The sequence below is a fragment of the Indicator indicator genome, chromosome 2 (genome assembly GCF_027791375.1).
Source record: "Indicator indicator isolate 239-I01 chromosome 2, UM_Iind_1.1, whole genome shotgun sequence".
In the NCBI taxonomy this organism is placed as follows: domain Eukaryota; kingdom Metazoa; phylum Chordata; class Aves; order Piciformes; family Indicatoridae; genus Indicator; species Indicator indicator.
Window position 1 is genome coordinate 19,827,081 of NC_072011.1, and position 22,045 is coordinate 19,849,125.

Genomic DNA, 22,045 nt, shown 5'->3' on the forward strand with positions numbered 1-22,045 from the left:
AAGTATGTCAGTCTATATTTTAGAATTCCCTTTTGAGGTTAACATTTATTTTTGTGTCTATTTTTTTTTCCTTCACTTCCTTGTAATAAAAACCAGAGAGTACATGTCTGCATGCCATTAAGTGGAACCTAACAACTGCAGTAGATTTTTCCAGTGGAATAAACAATGACATTCCCTCTTTTATTCAGCCAGTTTTAAGAAACTAAAGCTATTAGTGCATCTTAAATGCTAAAAACATACATGGTTATTTTAATGGAAGAGAAAGAAATCTCTAAACCAGCCTAAAAAGAAAGAGAGATGGAAGATCTCTAGGGAAGAAAACTAATAGAACAAATGTTTTCCCTCAAATGGCTAAACTTTCTTTACATTTTCTTTCATTTTTTGCAACTGATGGAGCTTCCTTCAAAGGTATAAAACCTTCTTAGAGTTTGGTAAGAATCTTTGACCACATCTCTTTTACAGTCTCAAGTCAAGGATAAAGAACTGAAGTTGGAGCAGCTTAGTTCCAAAATTTCAGATCTCAAAGAACTGACCCATAGTCAAGAGCCTCCTGCAGATCTTCAGGTAAAATAAAGATACTGGTAATCACAGACTGTACTTCAAGAAGAAATTTATTCAAGGTGACAGATACAACATCACTTATCATAAATATTCTTTATTCAATTTTTTCTTAGTTAATTTAATTTTATTCTGAAAAAAAAAGGTGTCATAAAATAATTGAACATTAGAGTTATATCTTTACTAAGTCAAAATAGAGTAGTCTATGATCAGATATGAGCTAGACAATATTCTTTACACTGTAGAACATTAAGCTGCATAATATGTGAGTGCATACAGAGTTTGCCTTTTAAAAATAATTATAATGCAGTTAAATATGGGCTCTTGCCTTATCAAACCAAAAGTATTCTTTAGTGGACTGTAATTAGTGCCCGGAACTATTTGTTACAAGAGAGAGGAAAAACCTGAAGATGAGCTTTTGAACTTTTATTATTGGCTAAGTCCTTGTTTTTAACGTTCTATGGCAAATGCAAAAACAAAGTATGACTTATTTGGATATTATATTTCAAACAGAAATTAGTATGTGAGATTACTCAGTGTAAGAATTTTTTAATAAATACACTTCTGCAATTTCCAGAGGCATGGAAATATCTCAATAGATACTTATTTTAAAACAATTTATCCTTTTTAACATAACTTAATATAACACTCAAGCCTTCTCCACATTTTACTATAACCATACACAGATGCCTAAATTACCAGTCAGATATGGGTCAAGAAGCCTGTAGTATGAGGAGGTGCACATTTCCTTTACATGAGAGGTCCAGAAAAAAATCAAGTTTAGTCATGTTTCATAATAAATATCTGTCCACTTACAGAGTGGAATTTAGACCAAATTATTTTGCAGAATATCATTGTTAACCAATACATGATTATTTCCAACTACTAAATGTGATAAACACAATAAAATTGTAAATCATGCCTGCAATGAAATAATTGTAGATGATATGTAAATGCAAATTTGAAAAGACAATCTCGGAAACTAAGCATAAATCCCCCAATTATTTGCCAGCATTCAAATGCTAAATAAGTATGATCGGCTCATATCCTAATAACATAATTCTGTAATAAAATTTTCAGTTATGCTCTTTTATAAATATTACCCTGTTATGACTGATTTTATTTATTTTTATTAGTAATATGTACACATCTAATATCTACTATAATTCAAAAACATATTGCTGTCTTTGAACAGATTAATGGGCAATATTCTATCTTACTTTTGTATTTTCTTCAATTTTAATCTGCCTTACACTGAGATACTTGAAGCCTCAGTACTCTTAAAGCTCACCAGTTGATATTTCTTTTTATGGAGCTGTGTTTGGGTCATGTTCTGTGTATATATGGCAAATTAATAAAGGAAAAAGACCAAGTGTTTAATTTTTCAGAAGTGGATACTAACAATTTGCAACCTGGCTTTTTATGTTAGTATCTCTTCTCTTGATTACTGTATATCTAAGACTTAATCCTGAATGTCTGATTTTTTATTTATGCAAATATCTTTAGTTACGAATGTAAAGAGAACAAAATGATCCTTGTGTGTCACTTCACTATTTTCCAGTTTTTCAATAAGTATTCACTGGAATGTTCTATTAAAATGCTTTAATACATAACATTTTGCTTTTAGTTTATAGAATCAGATTTGAGGCAGAAGTTGGAACATACCAAAGAAATGTCAGAGACAGCGAAGGAGACACTGAAAGATTTCACTACTCAGAAGATGCAGTTACAGAAATGTATTGATCAGATGACAGACTGGTTAACAAAAGTGGAAGAGACACTCTTAACCTGTTCACGTAACCTGGATCCTGAAGCTCTAAGTAAAGTGAAGGTCAGTGCTGAAGAAAATTAATATGCTTTTTCTTATGTAGTGATCTTTAGCTTTTTTTTTACCAGAGTTTTTGCTAAGTGTTATACTTAATTTTCATCCTGGAAATCTACTGGAATATTAGCAAATAATGCAGTGATACTTTTTAAGAAGTTCCACCAATGAGCAAAAGTTCTGGTTTATTAACTTTGTACAGAAGAGTAGTGAAAAGCATTTTTCACATTTCTGTGATGGCTCTTTATTTTCAAGGATTCATCCCACTTGGAAAATTCAGTAAACGTTATCTATTACTTTTTCCTTTGTGTCTAAGACTTGAAATGGACCACAGGAGGAAAGAACATGTGGGAGGAGCAAGAATGTTTGAGGAAAAGAGTGTTTTGTTCCTTTACAGTCTTGTAACTTAATTTTCAGGAAACACAAAAAGATCTTCAACTTCAGCAGAGCATCATTGACTCAACCTGTGAGAACCTCAACAGTCTGTGTCGTAAATACCATTCTGTAGAGCTGGAAACTCTTGGTGGCACTGTCACTTCATTAATAAAGAAGTATGAAGCTGTGAATCTGCTCTGTTCCAGAACACAGGCCAGCATGCAAGAGTCCTTGGAAAAACGTTTCCTCTGTGAGTCTTCAGGCTTGTTGATGTTGGCTGTTAGGGCATAGCTATGAATCATTCTGGAATTTACCAGTTTCCAGTGATGTCACTTGCAACTACAACTTTATTTTTGTATGGAGCCTTTCAAAAAGTCTCATTGCCAAATATTCATTTGATAACTGCTATGAAACAAAGTATTTTACAAAATCAGAGATCACCTTTAAACACCTACTGTTCATTAAAGGCATGCTCAGCTCCACCTCTCTTCACTCTTAGCATGCATCGCTTCTGCATACACACACTTTGTGTAACGCCATAATTAGATGTATGTAACCGACTGGAGATGTTTATAATGTAAAAATTCCCATCTGAAGTATTTTCTGGGCAAATTTTAATCCTACATATTAAGATATTAATCTAGACATTATCTAACATTGAATTGGGACATAGCATATTCTGAAAATGCCTGTCTTTTCCCATTGACTATAATGATGAGCCTAGTGTGACTTCGAATTTGGATGTTTACAGTGGAAGAATCTAACTTTTTGTGAAAGGAATCCCACTTGCCAAGGTAAATTGAAAGCAGTGAGACTCATCCTGTTAGCTTTTACACTGTTCCTGAAGGATAAAAGAATTGTAGGAGACAGCAGTACAGTATTGTGGATAATGCTGCTTCTTAAAAAATATTCTCTTCTCTGTACTTTTTTATTAAATAAGATTCTATGCAAGAATTCCAGGAATGGTTTTCTGGTGTAAAGGCAACAGTAAAAGAATCATCTGACAGATCTGGAGACAGCAAAGCCATAGAGGCAAAGCTACAGGACTTGCAGGTATAGTGAACAACTGGGGAAAAAAAAGGAGTAATTGGCAATTTAACTATATGTATCCAGTTACATTATCTAAAATTATTTGTAGGTGCCATCATTTTTATTGGTTTTGTTTTAAAACAGTAATATAAAGATGGTTCAAGAGCAATATGTACGTAGAGGGAATCCGGTGACCTGTGTTCTCTGTTCTGAGAGATTAAAATTTAATTTCTGGTTTATGTGTAACTAAATTCTTCTTGTTTAATTTTTAATATATTTTCTCCCTTTTTTGCCTTCTTTCTCTTCGTATTTTTTTCTTATACTATTGCTTATTCAGTCTTTCAGATTAACACAGATATTTCAAAGTTTATCTGTGTAGATTTTTGATGTGACAGAATACAAATAGCAAACACTTGCTGCAAATAGTCCTAATTCCTGAAATATATGACTTCCTCAGGATGTGTAAACTGTCCAGAGAAAGACAGGACTACCTTGGAATCAACTAGGAGAATGGAACTAGCTGCTTAGATTTTTTCCCATAACTAGACATGGTGTTCATTTTGATGGGGAAATCTGACCACGTCTAATTGCCTATATTACTTGTCATTAGTTGTCAAACCTTGCATGTTTAAACTGTATTCTTTCATTACACAGAATGTGCTGGATTCTGTTAGTGAGGGACAGAACAAGTTAGATGCTGCCTGCAAGGAAGGAGAAAGTTTGTATCCTTACTTACCAAAACCAATTGTGAGCCATATTCAGGAGCAAATAGCAAAATCTAACCAGAACTTCCAGGAATTCCTCAGCCAGTGTCTGAATGAAAAGAAGGCCCTGGAAGCTTGTGCCTCACACCTGGGAAGGTGAGTGATAACTGTAGCAGCCAAAGGACTAGATGAAATTGTCCAGCTGCTGATATACAGGGCACAATTTGACATTCTCTCTGTTTGCTTTTTGCCTTGGAAATATTTAACGGAAAATGCAGTTCTCTGTTAAAAACAAAGCAACACATATTGCTCCAAAAGTATTGCTTTGGTTAAAAGAAGGGAATCACAGAATCACAGAATGGTAGAGGTTGGTAGCAACCTCCAGAGATCATCTAGTATCCCCTCTGCTAATGCAGATATGCCTAGATCAGGTTGTACAGGAACACCTACAGGCAGGTTTTGAAAGTTTCCAGAGAAGGAAACTCCACAACCTCTCTGGGCAGCCTGTTCCAGTGCTCCACAACCCTCAAAGTAAAATTTTTTTCCTGAAGTTCAGGTGAAACCTCCTGTGTTCTAGTTTGTACCCATAAGGTAGCACACAATTTCAAGATCATAAATGTGGAGGTCCTATGTAGCTCATGCAATCCCAAATCAGCAGTTGGGATCTCAGTAATTTAAATGCAGTTTCCTGGAAGTAAAAGTTGTAATGAATTTTCAAGTTCTGCCCTAGGGTTTGAAGATAGTATGCTTTTTACACGGTATATGTATGTCCTGTCCCATTCCAGGTAGACATATTTCCTAAGGAGTTAATAAGGAAACACTTAGATTGTTACTTGGAGATGAAATTCTGGGGAGTTTAAATATTTTCATGTATAATTGTATTCAAGACTGTTGATAATTGAAAGCAAAGTTAGTGTAGCAGTAGTGAATAAAACAGCAAGATGAGATAGTAAGTCTTTGTGTATGGAAAACATTTTCAAACTTAGGGCTAGAACCTGTTGTGATGAGTTCTGACTCCTTGAGATTCTAGTTACATTCTGTTGAAGAAATTGAAAGCACAACATTTCAGGTATTGTTACTGTCAATACTGACCAAAAGCCCATTTTTACCTAGAGTTTAATCTTAGACTAAATCATTGCAAGGATTTGGAAAAAACTTTCTTTTGGTCTGCTGTTACTGAATAAATGCACTGCCACTTTAAATTTTTGAGGCTTCTTTTCTGCTGTGATTTTGCTGAACGTTTTTAGAGAGTTGCTGAATATTTTTAGATTAGTAGTCACTGTGGAATTATGTTTGTGTAATACTCTTATTCTCAAAGCATGAAATGGATACGTAGCTTTATTTCCCTGGTCTTGTGGATATTGAAAGAACTGAGTTAACTTCTTACTAACTTTATTCCACCTAAGAAGTATTTTTAAGTGAGTATTTATCTCCTCTGTAGCTTTGAAGATCAGCACAAGAAGCTTGGCCTGTGGATACGTGACATGGAAGAAAGAATAAGCACAGAAGCATTAGGAGAGAGCAAACAGCTTATTCCTGAGAAGAAAAAAGAGGTGCAGAAAGCGGAAAAGTTCTTGGAAGAGTTACTGAATTCAAGGTAGTATGAAATATGTTTCCTAAAGTACTCTCAATTTTAACTCTGCAACAATGAAATTGAACTGTTTGAATTAAAGCATGTTTGTGAAAGACTGAGAAAAGTGTTGCAACATACTCTGTAAAAAGAGGCTGAATCATGATACTTCCAGTTTTAAGGAAACTGGAATTTAAAGCCTGCTCCAAAATTTGATGTTAATACACTTCTCATTAAGAAAAGCTTATCTTACTTCATTAATAAATGGAAACTTAAAATATAATTTTAAAAAAGTTAAAAATATTACTTGTACAAATCTTTAAAATATTGCTTCTAAAAGCAGTAGTAAAAATGATACTTATCATTATATACATTTCACAATTCTCTTTCTTTCTGTCCTGTAACACTCAGATCCCACCAGGTTGCAGAATCCCCTTTCCCATATGGCTGACTTTATAAAAGAGCTCAAATAATATCTGCATTAGCTACAAAATTGTTCTACAAGTCAGACTTATCCAATAGATGATGAAGTAATTGCCTTTTTTAGTACACAGTGGTTTTCTGATTTTTTTTTTTATTATTAGGTTGGTGAAGATAGAACAGAAGTAGTAGTCAGTTCAAGCCTCACAGCATGCCAAAAGGAAACACACAGTCACTACCTATCCCCTTCAGATTAATGCATGACATTTTGATCTGATGTAAATTCCTTGTAATCCAAGGGTTTCAGGGGTTCCACTAGACTGAGATTAATTGAGGCTATAAACCCAGAATTTTCATCTCCATTATTGATCCTTGTCTTGAATCCCAGAGTCATTGTCTAATTCTGGACAAATGGTCTAACCTTTCCATCATACCTTCATACCTGGCAAAGACTATGAAGTTCTCAGCAGCTTTGGCAGGTACAAAAAAAGTAGCAGTGCATATAGAACTGGAAAGTGTGGCAGCCAAAAAGAAAATTATGTTAGCTTTTAATTTAAATGTGCAACACAATGGCATTGTGCACAAGTAAATATATTTACTTGTGTACACACTGCTTTCCTTTCAGTCTCCTAATTTTTCTGGCAACTATGAACTCTATAACTGGTGGAGTGAGTAGTTATGTCAGCAACCTACAAAACTTCTGGTAGTTGTTATAACAATATCATATGCTTTCCAAAAGTGATTTTCAGTCTCAGTGTTGTCTTTCAGGGAATCTTTTGATAAGCTGTCTGAAATGGCACAAACTTTAAATGAAGAAGGCCATGGTGCAGGGAAGGAAGTGCGCCTGGCTTCCCAACATCTCACTAACTATCAAAACATGGTCAAAACTGTCAAGGAGAAGCTGCGAACATGCCAACTTGCACTCCAAGAGCATCTCACTTTGGAGGAGGCATTGCAGAGTATGTGGTCATGGGTGAAAGAGGTTCAAGACAAACTGGCATCGTCAGAGAGCACTGTTGGTAGCAAAGCTACGCTAGAGAAACGACTGACACAAATCCAGGTAAAGAAGGGTACAACTAGAGATTATGCATCAATGTTAACACTGGGTGTGGGCCACATCAGTGGAAAAGGAATGTATTTCATTCTTTCTGTGGATTTGAAGGAAGGGATTAAAATTTAAGGTGATCTTGACAACTTGGGAGGTGCAGTATGAAAAACAGGAAGGAGGTTAATGGAAACAGATGCCAGGTATTACATTTAATAAGGAGTACTGAAAGATGAACTTGAGTATTGAAGCCCCAAAAAAGCTTTCTAATGAAGAGGAAGCCTTGGAATAATTGACACAGAGAGGCTGTGACATATCTGTTGCAAGAGGTCTTCAGGAACAGGTTGGGCAAACATCTATTAGGAAGTTCATCAATGGAGGAGATGGGCTTTCTTCTAGTTATGTGGTGCTGTATTTCTGTGCAGTGTATGTCCTACTCATTACATATTGCAATGTGAGCAATATTTTAGGATCACCAATACAGTTTAATACTTGTATGGCTGTGAGAAGAACTGCTGTGTCACTAGGACATAGATAGGAAAGGACAGGGATTTAGAAGAAAAGTTGCCTAGGAACTCATACTGAGCATGTTGGAAGAATAACAGCTTTAACCAGTTAGCAGTTTGCATTTGATATTTTGACTTCTTTTGCCTCGCAGGAAATCCTCTTACTCAAAGGTGATGGTGAAGTTAAGCTGAACATGGCCATTGGCAAAGGAGAGCAAGCACTTAGAAGCAGCAATGAGGAAGGACAAAAGATGATACAAACCGAGCTTCAGACACTGAAGGATGTATGGAATGACATCATCAGCACTTCAGTGAACTGGCAGAGGTAAAACTCCCTGAAAAACACAGGCTGGACCTTGCCAACTTTGCTTACAGAGTGGTACCTTACATAGGAGTCTGTTCATTTATTCCAGTCCAGAATAAGATTTTCCTTTCTTTTCATTGTTGAATGTTGTTAGCCTTTGTGTATCCTCTACTATCTCTGACCCTTTTCCACAATACTGAGCACAGGCAGTTATCCCCAATTTTTATTTTTATAACTGATTTCTCCTTTCTATGTAAAGCATTATTTTCATCATCAAAGTTCATCTGCTTAAAATTTCTTTTAAGAATATCTGACATTTAAATCTTGTCATCCAAATAGCTGCTGCCTCTCGTTGCTTTCATCTGTAGGTTTTACAAGTACTCTCTGTTCCATTACCAGATAGAAATGGGCCTCTAGTGAACTTCTATGTGATTGTGAATCCTTAGTTTTCTAATGAAAACAAAGCTTTTCCTGCATCAGTAATCAGCATGAGAAAGGTCATAGATTTGTATTGTAGATAATCTAAGTGCTAGGGTATCTGGGACCTAATAATCAGTTGCCTATGGTGGCTAACCTGATACAGGAAAATTAGTTTTTCAATTGAATGTGGTGCTACTTTCCTTCTTATTCCAAAATTATAATACAATTATATGTAGAAAATTGTAATAGGCTCCCTTTATGATTTGACTCTAAGTTCACCCAATTTTTGTCATTACTTAGATAGGCTAGACCTTTATATTTTGAATTAAATCCTTACCACACTCATATCTATCATAAAGTCCACTGGAATGAGCATTACATCCCTCAACACAAATTCCAGAGCAATCTCCTAGGAGGAATAATGTAAACCAGAAGAGAATATTTCTTATAAATTGCAAGTGGTATTATATGTAACTGATTTTTTTCCTTCCAAAACTTGTCAGAATGTCTCTTAATTGTCAGTAATTTCATATGCTGCTGTACATTTGATTACTCTGATCATAAAGAACTCTAGCAATGCTCGGTGTTTTACTTCACTGAAGAGACACTGAAATGAGCTTTTCAATAGTCTGAGATAGATTGCTCATGAAATCTGTAATAGGGAAGCAGCTGTATCAGGTTATAGGCAGCAGCCCAAAGAACACAGAAATTCTAGAATAGCTTGGATGTAAATTGACATAGAAAACTAAAGTAAGATGGAGGAAAAAGAATAATCTGAACATATTATGCATGGCTATAGGTAGTATAACAATTAAGGTACAAGCACACTTCTTTTTTCCCAGACTTTTCAGAAGTTCTTATCTGTAATGTATATGTTTCTTTTAACATAAGCTGCCTAGAGTCTGTCATTAGCCAGTGGAATGAATATCTTGAAAAGAAAAACCAGCTGGAGCAGTGCTTAGACAAACTGGATCACAAAGTGGAACAGCCTTTAGAACCACAGATTGGTCTGAAGGAGAAGTTTGCTCAGCTGGACCACTTCCAGGCTATTGTTTCTGAGATAGAGGATCACTCTGGTGATTTACAGCAACTCACTGAAAAGGCTGTGGAATTATATGAAAAAACAGAAGATGATTCTTTTGGAGAAGCAGCTCAAGAAGAACTAAAAACACATTTTAATGACATCACAACTGTAGCCAAGGTAAGATGAAGACAAAGATCTCTGTTTCAAGTAAGTAGAATGCTTAGACATCTGTAAATATAGCTAAAATTTTGATGCTAGGTGTTTTGTTTTGGGGTTGGGGTTTTTTTTTTTTTTTTGGTAACTAAAAGATTGACTGTGTTTGAATAATCTTGCCTTTTGTTATGGTTAACTCTAACAAAAAAGTCGAATATAGTTTACTAAAATTCACTGGAATGCACAAAAAGGTATTGGGAATGGAACCTGGCAAGATCATGATTTTTGAAAAGTGAAGGACATAAATTTTATTCCTAGTTTCATGTATATAACAATATTTCTGACATCCCAGATGTATTGTGATTTTTTTACCTAGAAAGGGAAGAATGAAATGTCTCCCTGAGCTGAAAATTTAGTCAAAAAGAAAAATCCTATTGTCAGAAAGGTACATGCCCATATATTGGTGTGGTTTTTTGGGTTTTGTTGTTTTGAATTTTTTTTCCCAAGCTACTAAGCACTGCACACGCTATACAGGTATTCTGTTTGGTTACTAAGGAAAGAGAACAGGGACCCTCTGCCAACCAGAGCTGCTCTGAGTTACAGTCACCACCTTCTCAGTTTTGAAATTTTTGCATCTTCGGATGGCCTGTTGGTAGTTAATCTATAGTCTACACACACAAAAAAAGTACCAAAGTAAAAAAAATAGTGTAAGATCTAATAAAATCTCTGCTGGGAAAAATATTAAATCTAGTGCATATGAATTCTATAATTATCTTCTAATAAAATATTTTTTTCTTCTTATGATAAGCTTTTTCTTTTTTTTTTTTTTTCCTGGAAATAGCAAGCTATCAGTCTGATTTCTAGAGAATCAGTTCAGTTCCATCCTTTGTTTCCTTCAGTGGAGTTAAACCTGGAGCGATAAAAAAGATTACTGACTCAATATAACGCTTTTACAACTGTGTGAAAAAGAGTATCATAAATGAACATGGCAGTGTTCTCCTAAAATCAATATCCATCAATACATTTAATTTCTTAATCGAGAAAAACACCTTTACAGTCCTTCCCTTGGGAGAGAACAGCCACCACAACTGGTAGAAGCCTTTGCCACCAGAAGAAACCAACTAAGGATGCACTTTGCCTTCACTCTCTCCTTCTGCTAGTGCTATATTTTGGTGTGAGCAACATGAGCAGTGGTGCATGGTTGCCTTTCCTCTTTTACTTCATTACAGAGCTATCTATTTTGAGTCAGGTGCATGTGGACATTTCTTATCCTGTTGTGGCAAAAAATGCATCAAGATGTAAAAACTTTGAGGATTTACTTTAGGACATCTTTGTTTAGTTAGTAATCATACATTGCCTGGTTGGTCTGATGCATCCTGAGAAATTATGATGATTATTTTCAGAGGGAACAGTAAGATTTATTAATCTAACTTATTTTTAAAAGCTTTAATTGACTGTTGAATTATTTAAAATTAAAAATAACTGCAGTTTAGTTGATAAGTGGTTTAATTTGAAACTCATTTAAAGACACTTGGATCTAGATTAGAGTATCCACAGAGGATTAAAATGCTACTTGATTAGCTTTTTTGTTTAGTTTTTATAACTCTTCATGAGTGTTAGCTCACAAGGATGTAACAACAAAAGTCTGCTCACTCAGATCAAAGGCAAAACTGGACTGGCACACTATTTCACCTTTAGTTGTAAGGTAAAGTGGCCCCATTTAAGTTTACACTAAAAAAGCTAAGCATAAGCCATGAAGTTGTTGTTGTCTTCCAAGGCTGCAAGATCTGATCTGATGGTTAAAATTGGACTCACCACCCTTAAGAATCTTTTGCACTTTTGGACAGCAGAAGTCTTCCTTTGCGGACTTTGTATGGGACATCTCTATGATTCTGCTTAGCACTTATAGATACTCGGTTCTTACAAATTCTTGGTGTTTCTGGCAGCACTCTGCTCCCTGAGAGGACTCATGGGTAGTTTGCAAGACTCTCTCTAGGGTGTATTTGGATCACTGTGCCAGATTTGCACCGCTACAACTTTGATACCTATTAATGATACACTTTGTGTTAAAGGATGTGTTAAAACACATTTTTGCATACATTTTTAGAAGGCTTCTTCACCTTTGCTCCATCAGAAAATGCCAGTCCAGACCAACCAAAACCAAATCTTCTGCAGCATGTCGCTCTGCTGCTGTAAGCTGTTCTATTCAGCACTCGCATGCTCTAGAGTTAGACCAACACTCTGTGCCACTACATGCTTAAAGCCAGGACAGTATTAAAACATTTTAATGGTTTTTTTCCCCCTTTTTTTAACCCTTTCTGAATGATAGGAGAAAATGAGGAAAGTAGAAGATATTGTGAAGGATCATTTGCTATATCTTGATGCTGTACATGAATTCACAGACTGGCTTAATTCTGCAAAGGAAGAACTGCACCGCTGGTCAGATGCATCTGGAGATACATCCACCATACAGAAAAAGCTGACCAAGATCAATGTAAGATAAATTATCTTTCATGATTTCATCTTCAGTTCAGACCCTATGCTCTAAAATAGGCCAGAACCAAACAGTTATGCTGTCTTGCTCTTTCCGTATTTAAATGGTGATTATATCTCAGTGAGCTGGAAGCAAGCATTCTAAGCTGTGTTCTGGGGTTTTTGCCTCTCTTCTCATATTAAACACATGCAGTAAAAGTACAGTCAGACCTGAGTTAGTCACAGCACACATGGAAACAATTTGCAAGCACGGAAGCCCAGTGCCATCACAGAAAAATGTGGCTTAGCTGAGCAATGAAGGTTGCACTGTCCTCATTCCCAAGTATGCTTTCTCCATAAGGAAAGCTGAATCAAAGTCAGAACAACCTTTCATGATTTGTGTGTAATGGAGATGCATAAAGCAGTGCAAGGACTGTTCTCCCCAAACGTAGTAGAAGTGTGTGGTTTGCTTCCCTGTATGTGCTCTCCTTACCCTGGCATCCGTTCCTAGGCATGAGTGCTGAAGCGAGGTACATATTCCTGAATGCAGCATTAAAGCAGACCACATGGGTTGCTCATGCCTGATGGTTACATTCAGATGGAATCATAGAATCATACATGCTAACAACAGCTTACTCTGGTCCTAAACACAGAAGAGTGTGTCAGTGAACAGACTACTAGCTGAAGATTCAGGATACCTGAGTTCAGACATACACTCATATAGTTTTCAGTCTCCCTTGTGCTCAAACTCCCCATGTATAAAAAGGGGAAGCAAGGAGATAGTAGTTTCTAGCTGGTAAGACTAACAAGAATGAATAACATTACTCTGGCATGCAGTGTTTGGTATTATATTTATATTCTTAAAGTGAGAACTCCCCAAATTCCCTTATGGTGTGTGTGAGATTGAAATAGGATGCTGTGGAAGGCATTAACCTCGCGGGGGGAAACAGGCATATGCAACCAATTATGGCACATCACAGATCATGAGTAGGTTGTAAAATGCTTTTTCTGAGCAGCATAGTTGTGTTCTTAAAACGGCTGTGAGCAGCTACCTGCCAGCGTTTCTTATGTAAAAGATCGCAACAAAGTTACAGTTTTCCGCCTCTCAACCTAAACAGCATTTTAAGTATCTAAAAGAGGTTCTGTCTCTCCTAAGCTCGTGTAAGTTTCAGAATCGTTGTTTAATCAATGTAAAACCCGCGCACTTTTATTCTCAGCCCTCCTCCGGCCGCGGTTGGCAGCCCGGCTGCCGGGGAGGAGGCGCCGCAGCCGCTCTGTGCTGCGCTGCCCCCGCCCCGCGGCGCGCTACCGCGGGCCTGCGCGCCCCTCACCCCCTTCCCAGCGGGGGCGGGCTTATGGGTTACCGTGGCAATGTCGCCTTGCAGGAGCTGGTAGAGTCCCGCCAGATCGGGGCGGGCCGCCTCGGCCGAGTGGAGACGCTGGCCCCCGCCGCGGAACGCAGCACGACTGCCGGCGGGTGCCAGCTCCTGGCCGCAGAGATGCAGGCCCTGCGGTCGGACTGGAAGCAGTGGGAAGAGAGCGTCTTCCGGAGCCAGAGCAGCCTGCGAGATGTGCTGAGCCAGATGGCCCTCTCCGAGCAGGAGTTCGCAGCGCAGGTCGCGCAGCTGGAGGAGGCCGTGCAGCGGTTCGGCGGGCAGCTGGCTGCCTGGTCTCAAAGCCTGGCTCCCCTCGACAGCCGGCATACCGACGCCGAAATCGTGGAAAGCTGGCGCAAGGAAAAAGTAAGGTCACGTCTCTTTTCCTAGCAGCTTTTGGGTTGTAAATGTACGGTTACTGCAGGCAGAAAATTTCTGCCAAACGGGGCTATCAAGGAGAAAATAAAAAAATGTATTTGGGAAAAGTATTTCTATGAAATCTCTACTTTCCGATGTCTTTTGTAACTGTAATCGTAGCAAGCAGTCTTAACAGATGTTTCTTTCTTTGGTCTCTGCTGTACAAGGCTTAGCAAATGCTTTCGAGACCTTGGATGTTAAAAACAAGGCTTGCCCGTAAGAAAGTGAAGGAGCTAGCACACCAGCGCTGAACTTCTTTCCCAAGTTGCTCGTTGTTTCAAGCCAGAGTAGTATTTGACCGGGGAAATGTCATGCATTTCCTACAAGCCAAGCAGTAGCCGGAGCCAGTTCTTCCTTATAATTTATCAAGAGCTTATTATGCTTATACTTTTCATTTCTTGAAATAACCTTCACATGATGTAGGTTGAGATCTTGTCCAGTATTCAAAGGAACGTACACTGAGAACCAGTGCTTTCCTGTAGAATACAATAGAATGTAGAGAAGTAGAAAAAGGTTGTCAATAAAAAAAAAAAAAGTGGACATGTTGTATCACACACATAGAGTTATATATAAATACATACGTTCAGGACAATCAAGATGCATGTATCTTGATTGCTGTGAATCACAGATGTTGAGAAAAGACAATGCATTTCCATTTCAGGGCAGTGTAGCAATAAATCAGTAAAGGAATGGTAGTGTGTAGGGCCTGGTTTCTGACCCTTTGACTAAAGAAATATCAAAAAGATACCCAGAACACCTTCTTTTTGAACCAACATTGCAAATCCTCTCCTCCAGTGCCTGTGCCAAGTTACTTCTGTGGCTTCCTCTTTCACAGAATTTCCTGACACAGGTTTATGGAACCTTGCTTGAGTGCTAGTTTGTGTCTGTAGGTATAATAAAGCTGACATTACATTGGTGCGGATGGGGGAACACATAGGCAAGATCTTTACATGCTTGTATGTTCCTAAAAAGGAAAGGAAGACATGTAATCAACATACAGTGACAATTACCATACATTTTTTTTTTAAATAAATGGAGAAGTACTAAATTCAAAGGATGTTGCATTTATTAATAGTATATATATTGTGTGTGTTCTGTAGCTCTATGTAACACTTAACACTTTCTTTAGATTAGACAGTTGTATACTTTGGCTAATGAGGAAGAAAGATACAGAAGAATCTCAAGACCTACTATTCACAGCCCTACTATGTAATTTTATTTATAGTTAGAGGGAATGTGACAGTAATCCTTCCATTTTTGGACCCAAGGGATAGGTCCTATTGTAAATGCAAAATAGCACTGCTGCTTTCCATTTCTATTGTCTCATAGTGATTCTGTTGCCGTGTAAGCCAAGGCCACAGGTTAAAAATGTATTTCCTAATTCTCAAAATTTGCAAGCACATTCAGTTATTGTGTTATAGTCAAGCTCTCTTCCTTTAGGTATGTGCACCATAAGAACAACAGATCTTGAATTTGGAATTATTTTGGTAATTGTCAGATTCAAAATTAAATCCAAGTGACTGCAACAGTGCAATCAAGTGTTTCTGTAAGGAAAAAATGTCTTTTTGCAAGTTCATGTCCATGTTTGTTAATAAGTTATGCCTGCTTGTTATCAGAGTAATCTTCTGGTAGCTACTGAGTTTGATTATTTGAAACTGAACAATTTTCTTGACAACAAGCAATTCTAACTCTGTGCTACTCTTAGGACACACTTTCTTTAGGAAAACAAACAAACAAACCCCCCAGCCAACAGCTGTTATAGTGCATTATGGTGATTCCTGTCCTACACAATCTGTGACATGTGTTTAAGTACCAGCCATTGTGTTGTTATTCCTAATAATATCAAGAAAAACCCTGTGTGTAGTTTAACATAAAGTAAGATAAACAAAAAGTAGTTAGTTTACATTTTTTTTTCTAAGCATCATTGCTATTACACAATTACTTAATTCAAATGCTACTTTATATGGCATTGAAATGAACTGATGGACTATTTCAAGTGTCTTTTAATTAAGGTTGAAGAGATTCCCAGTGTATGGGTGACTCAAAGAAGATACAAGTCCCTATGACCATGAATAATATAAATCAGAAGGGTCCTGAAAATCTGCTGTAGCAAAATATTTTTTCATACACACAGGAACACATGAAAGTTGGTACACATAATACAACTAAATTGTCTCTAAACTTACTATTACAGGGCTTCCCTCTGTTTTACAAATCCAAATAGAGTTCAGTGCTGTTAATATAATCAAGCTATGATTATGGTCTAAAGCTCTGTTATTCATTGCCAAAACATACTTGTAGTTTTATTTTTCTTCCTGGCAGTTCAGGTACTACCAAGCATCACAAATGCATTATGTAGGTCTTAAAAAAAAAAAAAAATCACAGTTCTGTAGACTTTTTAACGAAAAGGGATGTGAAGCAAGCTTGCAGGGAACAGATATGTGAGCTGAATTCCTGGTTTTTCTGCTTTTACTGTTCTTACTAAGTCTCTTGATCATCTTCTTAGACCCTTGCTAAGGTTTCTTTTTACTTTTGATTTTCATAAAGGGATCTCTGCAAGACTTAGTTGACACTTTACAGTGAAAAATACGCTTGTTGTGGATTGTGATATTTTTAAAACCTTCTGCATATATTCTCATGTACATAATTTGTACATTTCTTGAGCATTCAGTTTTGTGCTGATAGATGATTACAAGCAGTAAACTATGTTTATTTTGAATCATCCTTTAAAAAATATATTTAGAAACATGATTTGGGGAAATTCCTTGTCTCAGTTTCATGTCTTTGTTCAAATCTGTCTTCGTTTTCATAGGATCATTTTCTTAAGTTCATATTGTACATTTCTTCCAGACTGGCACTTAGTCAAATCTGTATGTGAAAACACTCTGGCCTCTCTGCACTATAGAATGATGAGTGTAACTAGCTGGAAGATTGTTTTTTTCTCTCTCATTGTTTAAGAGGAGTGCCTGGAGAATTTAGTTTCTAGTGAGATGAGGAGCCAAATCTGCACTGCTCATTATGCTGTAGTAGCTGGCAGAATTCTGAGGTGGGGATGCTGTGGACATCAACAAGGACTGGTTTTGTTGCAGTGGTTATCACACTTCTCTCAGTGACGTAAGCTAAGGCAACAAAAACATTTTTTCTATTGTTGGCTTAGCTGTCTCCAAGGCAAGAGTCTTTCCACTGCAGCAATGACAGACAGTAACTCATTCACTCTCACAGGACTGTGAGCAGCTGTACTTCTACGTTATGAAGTCCTCTGTGAAAGAATTGAAGCTATTGAAAGCATAGTACATAAATTGAATGTTTTGGATACAGCTCAAACCAGTTTTTATTGAGCATGCTAAACTTAAGCAACCAGGCTAATTATATTGATAGAAACATATCATTTGCTATTCCCTAATCTTGGAACTTTTGTATTCACACAGCTGACTGAAAATACCACAGCTCATTTATCAAAGGGAAATTTGTATCTTAAACTGTTCTTTGAGAACATTTTGAGCTAAGAAAGTTGAGGCTTCCAGAAATGTTGTCTTTAGAAGACCATTATTTCAATTAAACTTTTGTAGGTTTGACTGCTGAAATACTGTTGAAAGTGAGTGTGTATAGATCATAAATGAAGTTAAACTTAAATTTTGATAAATTTTGATTCAATTTTTTTTTTTTTGCTCTACTTGCCAATATTGTTTATTTGTTTTGTTTTCACAGGAAACATTGGATGCTCTGGTGAAGTCTGAATATATGACAGATGAGATCAAAACTCAGTTAAATGATCTTTGTAGATTCACCAGAGACTTGAGTACTCATTCATCGAAAGTTTCAGGGTTGATTAAGGAGTATAACAGGTACACGTTTGTCTTGTTTATAGTTCACCAATCCTGGGGGGGAGGGAAGAAGGCACGAGCTGCTATTAGGGAATTAATTAGAATTGTAGAATTAGAAACAGAAGTGTATGATGATTAGGACAAATATTTTCATCTTGGTGTGAATAGGTGTTGTAAAAAAAAAAAAAATCAGTAATTTTGAGATTTTTTTTTTTTTTTCTACAAGCCAGGCTATGTCACTGAACTCAGCTGAAACTAATGCATATCCACACCTAACCGACTACAGAAGGAATTGTTGTAAGAAACTGTGGGGTAGCACTATGGCTTACTTGGAGGAGAAACAAGCCATACCAGCTCTTTAGGATCTTCTTATTTATTTTGTCCTTCAGTTTACTCTTATTTGACTTGCTAGTTCCTTGAAACAAAGGAGCTAGCTTTAACTTGCTGATTTACTTGAGAGTGTGGCACTTATATTTCAGACATAAGACTGTTTCTTGCAGCGAGTTGTACGTTTTGGCTTCTGTAGCTGCAGAAGAAGGTGGGAAGACCCAGACTGAGCCCTTCTAACACTGAGCTTAACAGAGCCACAGAAGTCAGAATTGTAATTGCTATAGTTCTGTGTCCTGTCCTTAGCGAGAAAGGGGCTTGCAGAAACTATTCATGCTTAGGTGCACCAAATCACTCTATAGAAACACTTACACCTGTCATATGTGTGACAGTTATATCCCCATTTATATACTTCACTTTTGAGGAACTGAAAGCTTCAAATTGCTTTCCTAGTCCCTCAGTTAAGTACTTAACTTCGGTAGGAGGAATACCTAACTAATAGGTTAACCTAACTGCACCATTGTATTTCATGCACTAAGCAATGGCATTGTCACCTAACAGACTCCTGACTGCCTTCTCTCCCTCTGTCTCTCACTCTCTTCCACTTCCCTGATGTGATAAACCCAGCCTCTGCCTTCAAGCTTCAAAAGGATGTCAGAGCAAAGAGCAGATCTTGCAGCAAAGATTTCGGACAGCTTTCAGGGATTTCCAGCAGTGGCTGGTGAATGCAAAAGTCATGACAGCCAAATGCTTTGATGTGCCTCAAAATATCAGTGAAGCTTCAGCAAGTCTGCAGAAAATACAGGTAATTCTACAGCAGTAAAATACTAGTCTAGTATAAAGCTGAGATTGAATTGTTTGGTTAATTGCTATTTTTTGTTAATATTATTATAGTCCACACTGAAAGTGACTAATTGCAGTGAAATAAAATCTTTTTCTTCTTCTTCCTTTTTTTTTTTTTTTTGACCCTTTTTGAATCTAAGTTGTGTATATTAATTTTGGTCTGGAGTTTGTGTGTAGTCAGAACAGTGTCAGAATCAGGACTTAGTTATGTAAATATTTTTCCTATATATGAACGTAGAGCCTTTAATAGTGGAAGAACAAAGTTAAAATACATGCAGTGTGATCAGGCATTTAAAATGAGGATACATTTAGAGGAAATACTGGGGGAAAACTACTAGTTTTTGACATTAAATGAGAGTTTTATCAAGGGTTGGGTTTTCTTAACAGTGGTAAGAATATTTTTTCCTTTATCACTGCAGCCCCTTCACAGTATAATACCTTACTTTGGTATTGTCCCTGGTAGGCTTTTTAGATGAAATAAACTTTTTTTCTTTTAAGTGCAGTTACTGCTTTAGGACTTCTAGAGATGTCTTAGTAACCTGTATAAACTTATTTTTTTATTATTGTTAATGTTCTGTCTGTTAATGCATTTCACAGCATTAAGTCACAAGACAATTACATCTTTGGTTTTCATATAGCTAGATCTTGAACCAAGTATTTTAAAACTGTCAGACCCTTTGCATTCTCTACTAAGGCCTCTAATCTAACACAGAATCAGAACCTGACTTAGTCATTTTTGTATCAAGCCTGTTACTTCTGATTGTGAATGTAACCTAATGGATATGCAACTATTTGTGTTAACATAACCAGGATATGAACAGTTTAAAGTATTGGTATTTAGGGCTGCAAAGTTCCTCTGAGTCCTAAATGCTCACAAAGTCTTTTAATAATTATAATATTATCCTAGGACATTGAAATTTAAAAATCTGACTGGTTTTATACATTTCTGTATAATTCTTGCACGTGCATTGTTCCAGATGCTTCTTGCACATTGGCATTGTGCGAAATTTCCATGAATCAAAAAAATCTTTGAAATACAGAAGGTAAATTAAGGATGCAGAGGGCTAAGTTATATAGTTATGCATGGCTCAGGGTGTACAACCCACACTTATATATTCTTGCTGGAAGTCCAGGACGGCTGCAGCCCGTGGACAAGCCCTGTGTGTGCCTCAGAGTCACCTCCAGCTCCTGCTGTTACCTATGCCAGGATATTGATTCCCTGAAAGGAAACTGTTACCACTTTTGGTACCATGGAGATTTAAAGAAGTACAGTATCCAAATAAATGATCGCTAATTCTCTCATAAAATCCAGAACATGCAGGTAATCTCAGTCTTAATATACGCATTATTTAGACACGGGGCTCTTCTGGATTAAATAACCGTGTTCCTAAATCCCATAAATATGAGCAGTATTAAAACAGAATGTTTCAAAAGATGTGTTAGCATGTTAATGAGCAGAAACAATAAACTCTTACACACATTAACCATTGTGGGAGCTTGCCACTGACTTTACTGGGACTCAAAGTTCATCAATCAGCTTCTTTTATTTCTATTTTTAGGAATTCTTAGCAGAAAGTGAGAATGGACAACAAAAACTAAATGTGGTAGCATCCAAAGGAGAACTGCTGTGCTCCATTTTACCAAAAGAAAAGGCTAAAATTGTCCAGGACAAATCAGCTACTGCTAAGGAAGACTGGAAAAATTTTCTCACCACCCTCCACCAAAAGGAATCTGCATTGGAGGTACTGAAAAATCACAGTGGGGAAAGATACGAATTTAGCTTCTTTATGTTTTGCTTCAAGCAGCACAGTTTAGATTTCATATATAACTCTTAAGTGCTTAGTATGTGACAGAACTTATAAACAGCTGTTTTTAAGAGGTCTCATTATTCTGCTTACATTTTACTTTTGTTTACATGTATTCATAAGACCCAATTCTACTTTAAGTGGAGTGTTTCATGCAGAAGGATGTTCAGAGTTGTTCAGAGTGACCAAAGGTAACAAATGCAGCACTTGCTCAAATTCATTAACTTGAGTCTCATCAAATGTATTGTATTACTAAAACACAGTTTCTTTTTTAAGGACTCTTATACCACAAATTTTTGACACTGTTGCTGATTCAGTAGTCCCAGTAGAGTGGGTAAATGTTGTCTCTCTTGTTGCAACCTAGTGAAATGTAATAGTTTATTTGAGCAACCTTTTAAACAAACCCCAGTAGCTTTCTCTGTTCAGAAAAAATTCTGTGAGCACAGAAGGCGAACATCTTAAAAACAATCTCTTTCAAGGTCATCACTTCTAAGGTAAAAAAAATTTAGATGGAATTCCCTGCATAGCATAGGAAAATTCAAGTACCTAGAAGTTCCTCTTTCAAACCAGTGCTGCTTAGCCTTTCAAAGAAAATTCTCATGTAGCAAGGACTTGCCTCTCTTCATCTCACTGTTGCCATGGAAAGAGGATGTTCCTAGAAGTTAATCTTTTTGAGCCAAACATTTTTCAGTTGCATAGGCTTAATTTTCCCCCTGATGTTTAATTTAAGTGATAAGGCTGTAGCTAAACTGAAAACTAGATCAGTTGAAGGGGAGAAAAGGGTGTGTGGGAGATAAAAATAGCTAGGACACAGAAACTACACTGTTCAGGTTTCTATTCCATGTGAATTATTTTAGATGCTCTTTTGTTTTAAACAAGCAGAATAACCCTGCAACAACAATATGCAGGTACTGAAGGAATGCCTACATATGTCTTTATGCATATGTTCTTACAACCAAAATTTTACAGTAGAAAGCTATATAATCAGAAATGAATCCTCTGCATTGGATCAAATTTAGTCATACATCACCTGTAATATTGGCAGCATTGG

General features: G+C 36.8%; 1 protein-coding gene across 1 annotated transcript in view; it reads left to right on the forward strand.

Moving 5' to 3' along the window:
• SYNE1 (spectrin repeat containing nuclear envelope protein 1) overlaps positions 1–22,045 on the forward strand; it is a 295,201-nt gene that overhangs the window by 120,649 nt on the left and 152,507 nt on the right. The window contains exons 44-57 of the mRNA XM_054395242.1: positions 463–564; positions 2,186–2,389; positions 2,798–3,005; positions 3,696–3,808; positions 4,439–4,644; positions 5,930–6,085; positions 7,247–7,538; positions 8,182–8,354; positions 9,645–9,954; positions 12,260–12,424; positions 13,788–14,144; positions 17,904–18,040; positions 18,974–19,151; positions 20,749–20,931. Of these exons, the coding sequence (XP_054251217.1) occupies positions 463–564; positions 2,186–2,389; positions 2,798–3,005; positions 3,696–3,808; positions 4,439–4,644; positions 5,930–6,085; positions 7,247–7,538; positions 8,182–8,354; positions 9,645–9,954; positions 12,260–12,424; positions 13,788–14,144; positions 17,904–18,040; positions 18,974–19,151; positions 20,749–20,931 (2,784 nt within the window). The remainder of the gene's footprint in view (positions 1–462; positions 565–2,185; positions 2,390–2,797; positions 3,006–3,695; positions 3,809–4,438; positions 4,645–5,929; positions 6,086–7,246; positions 7,539–8,181; positions 8,355–9,644; positions 9,955–12,259; positions 12,425–13,787; positions 14,145–17,903; positions 18,041–18,973; positions 19,152–20,748; positions 20,932–22,045) is intronic.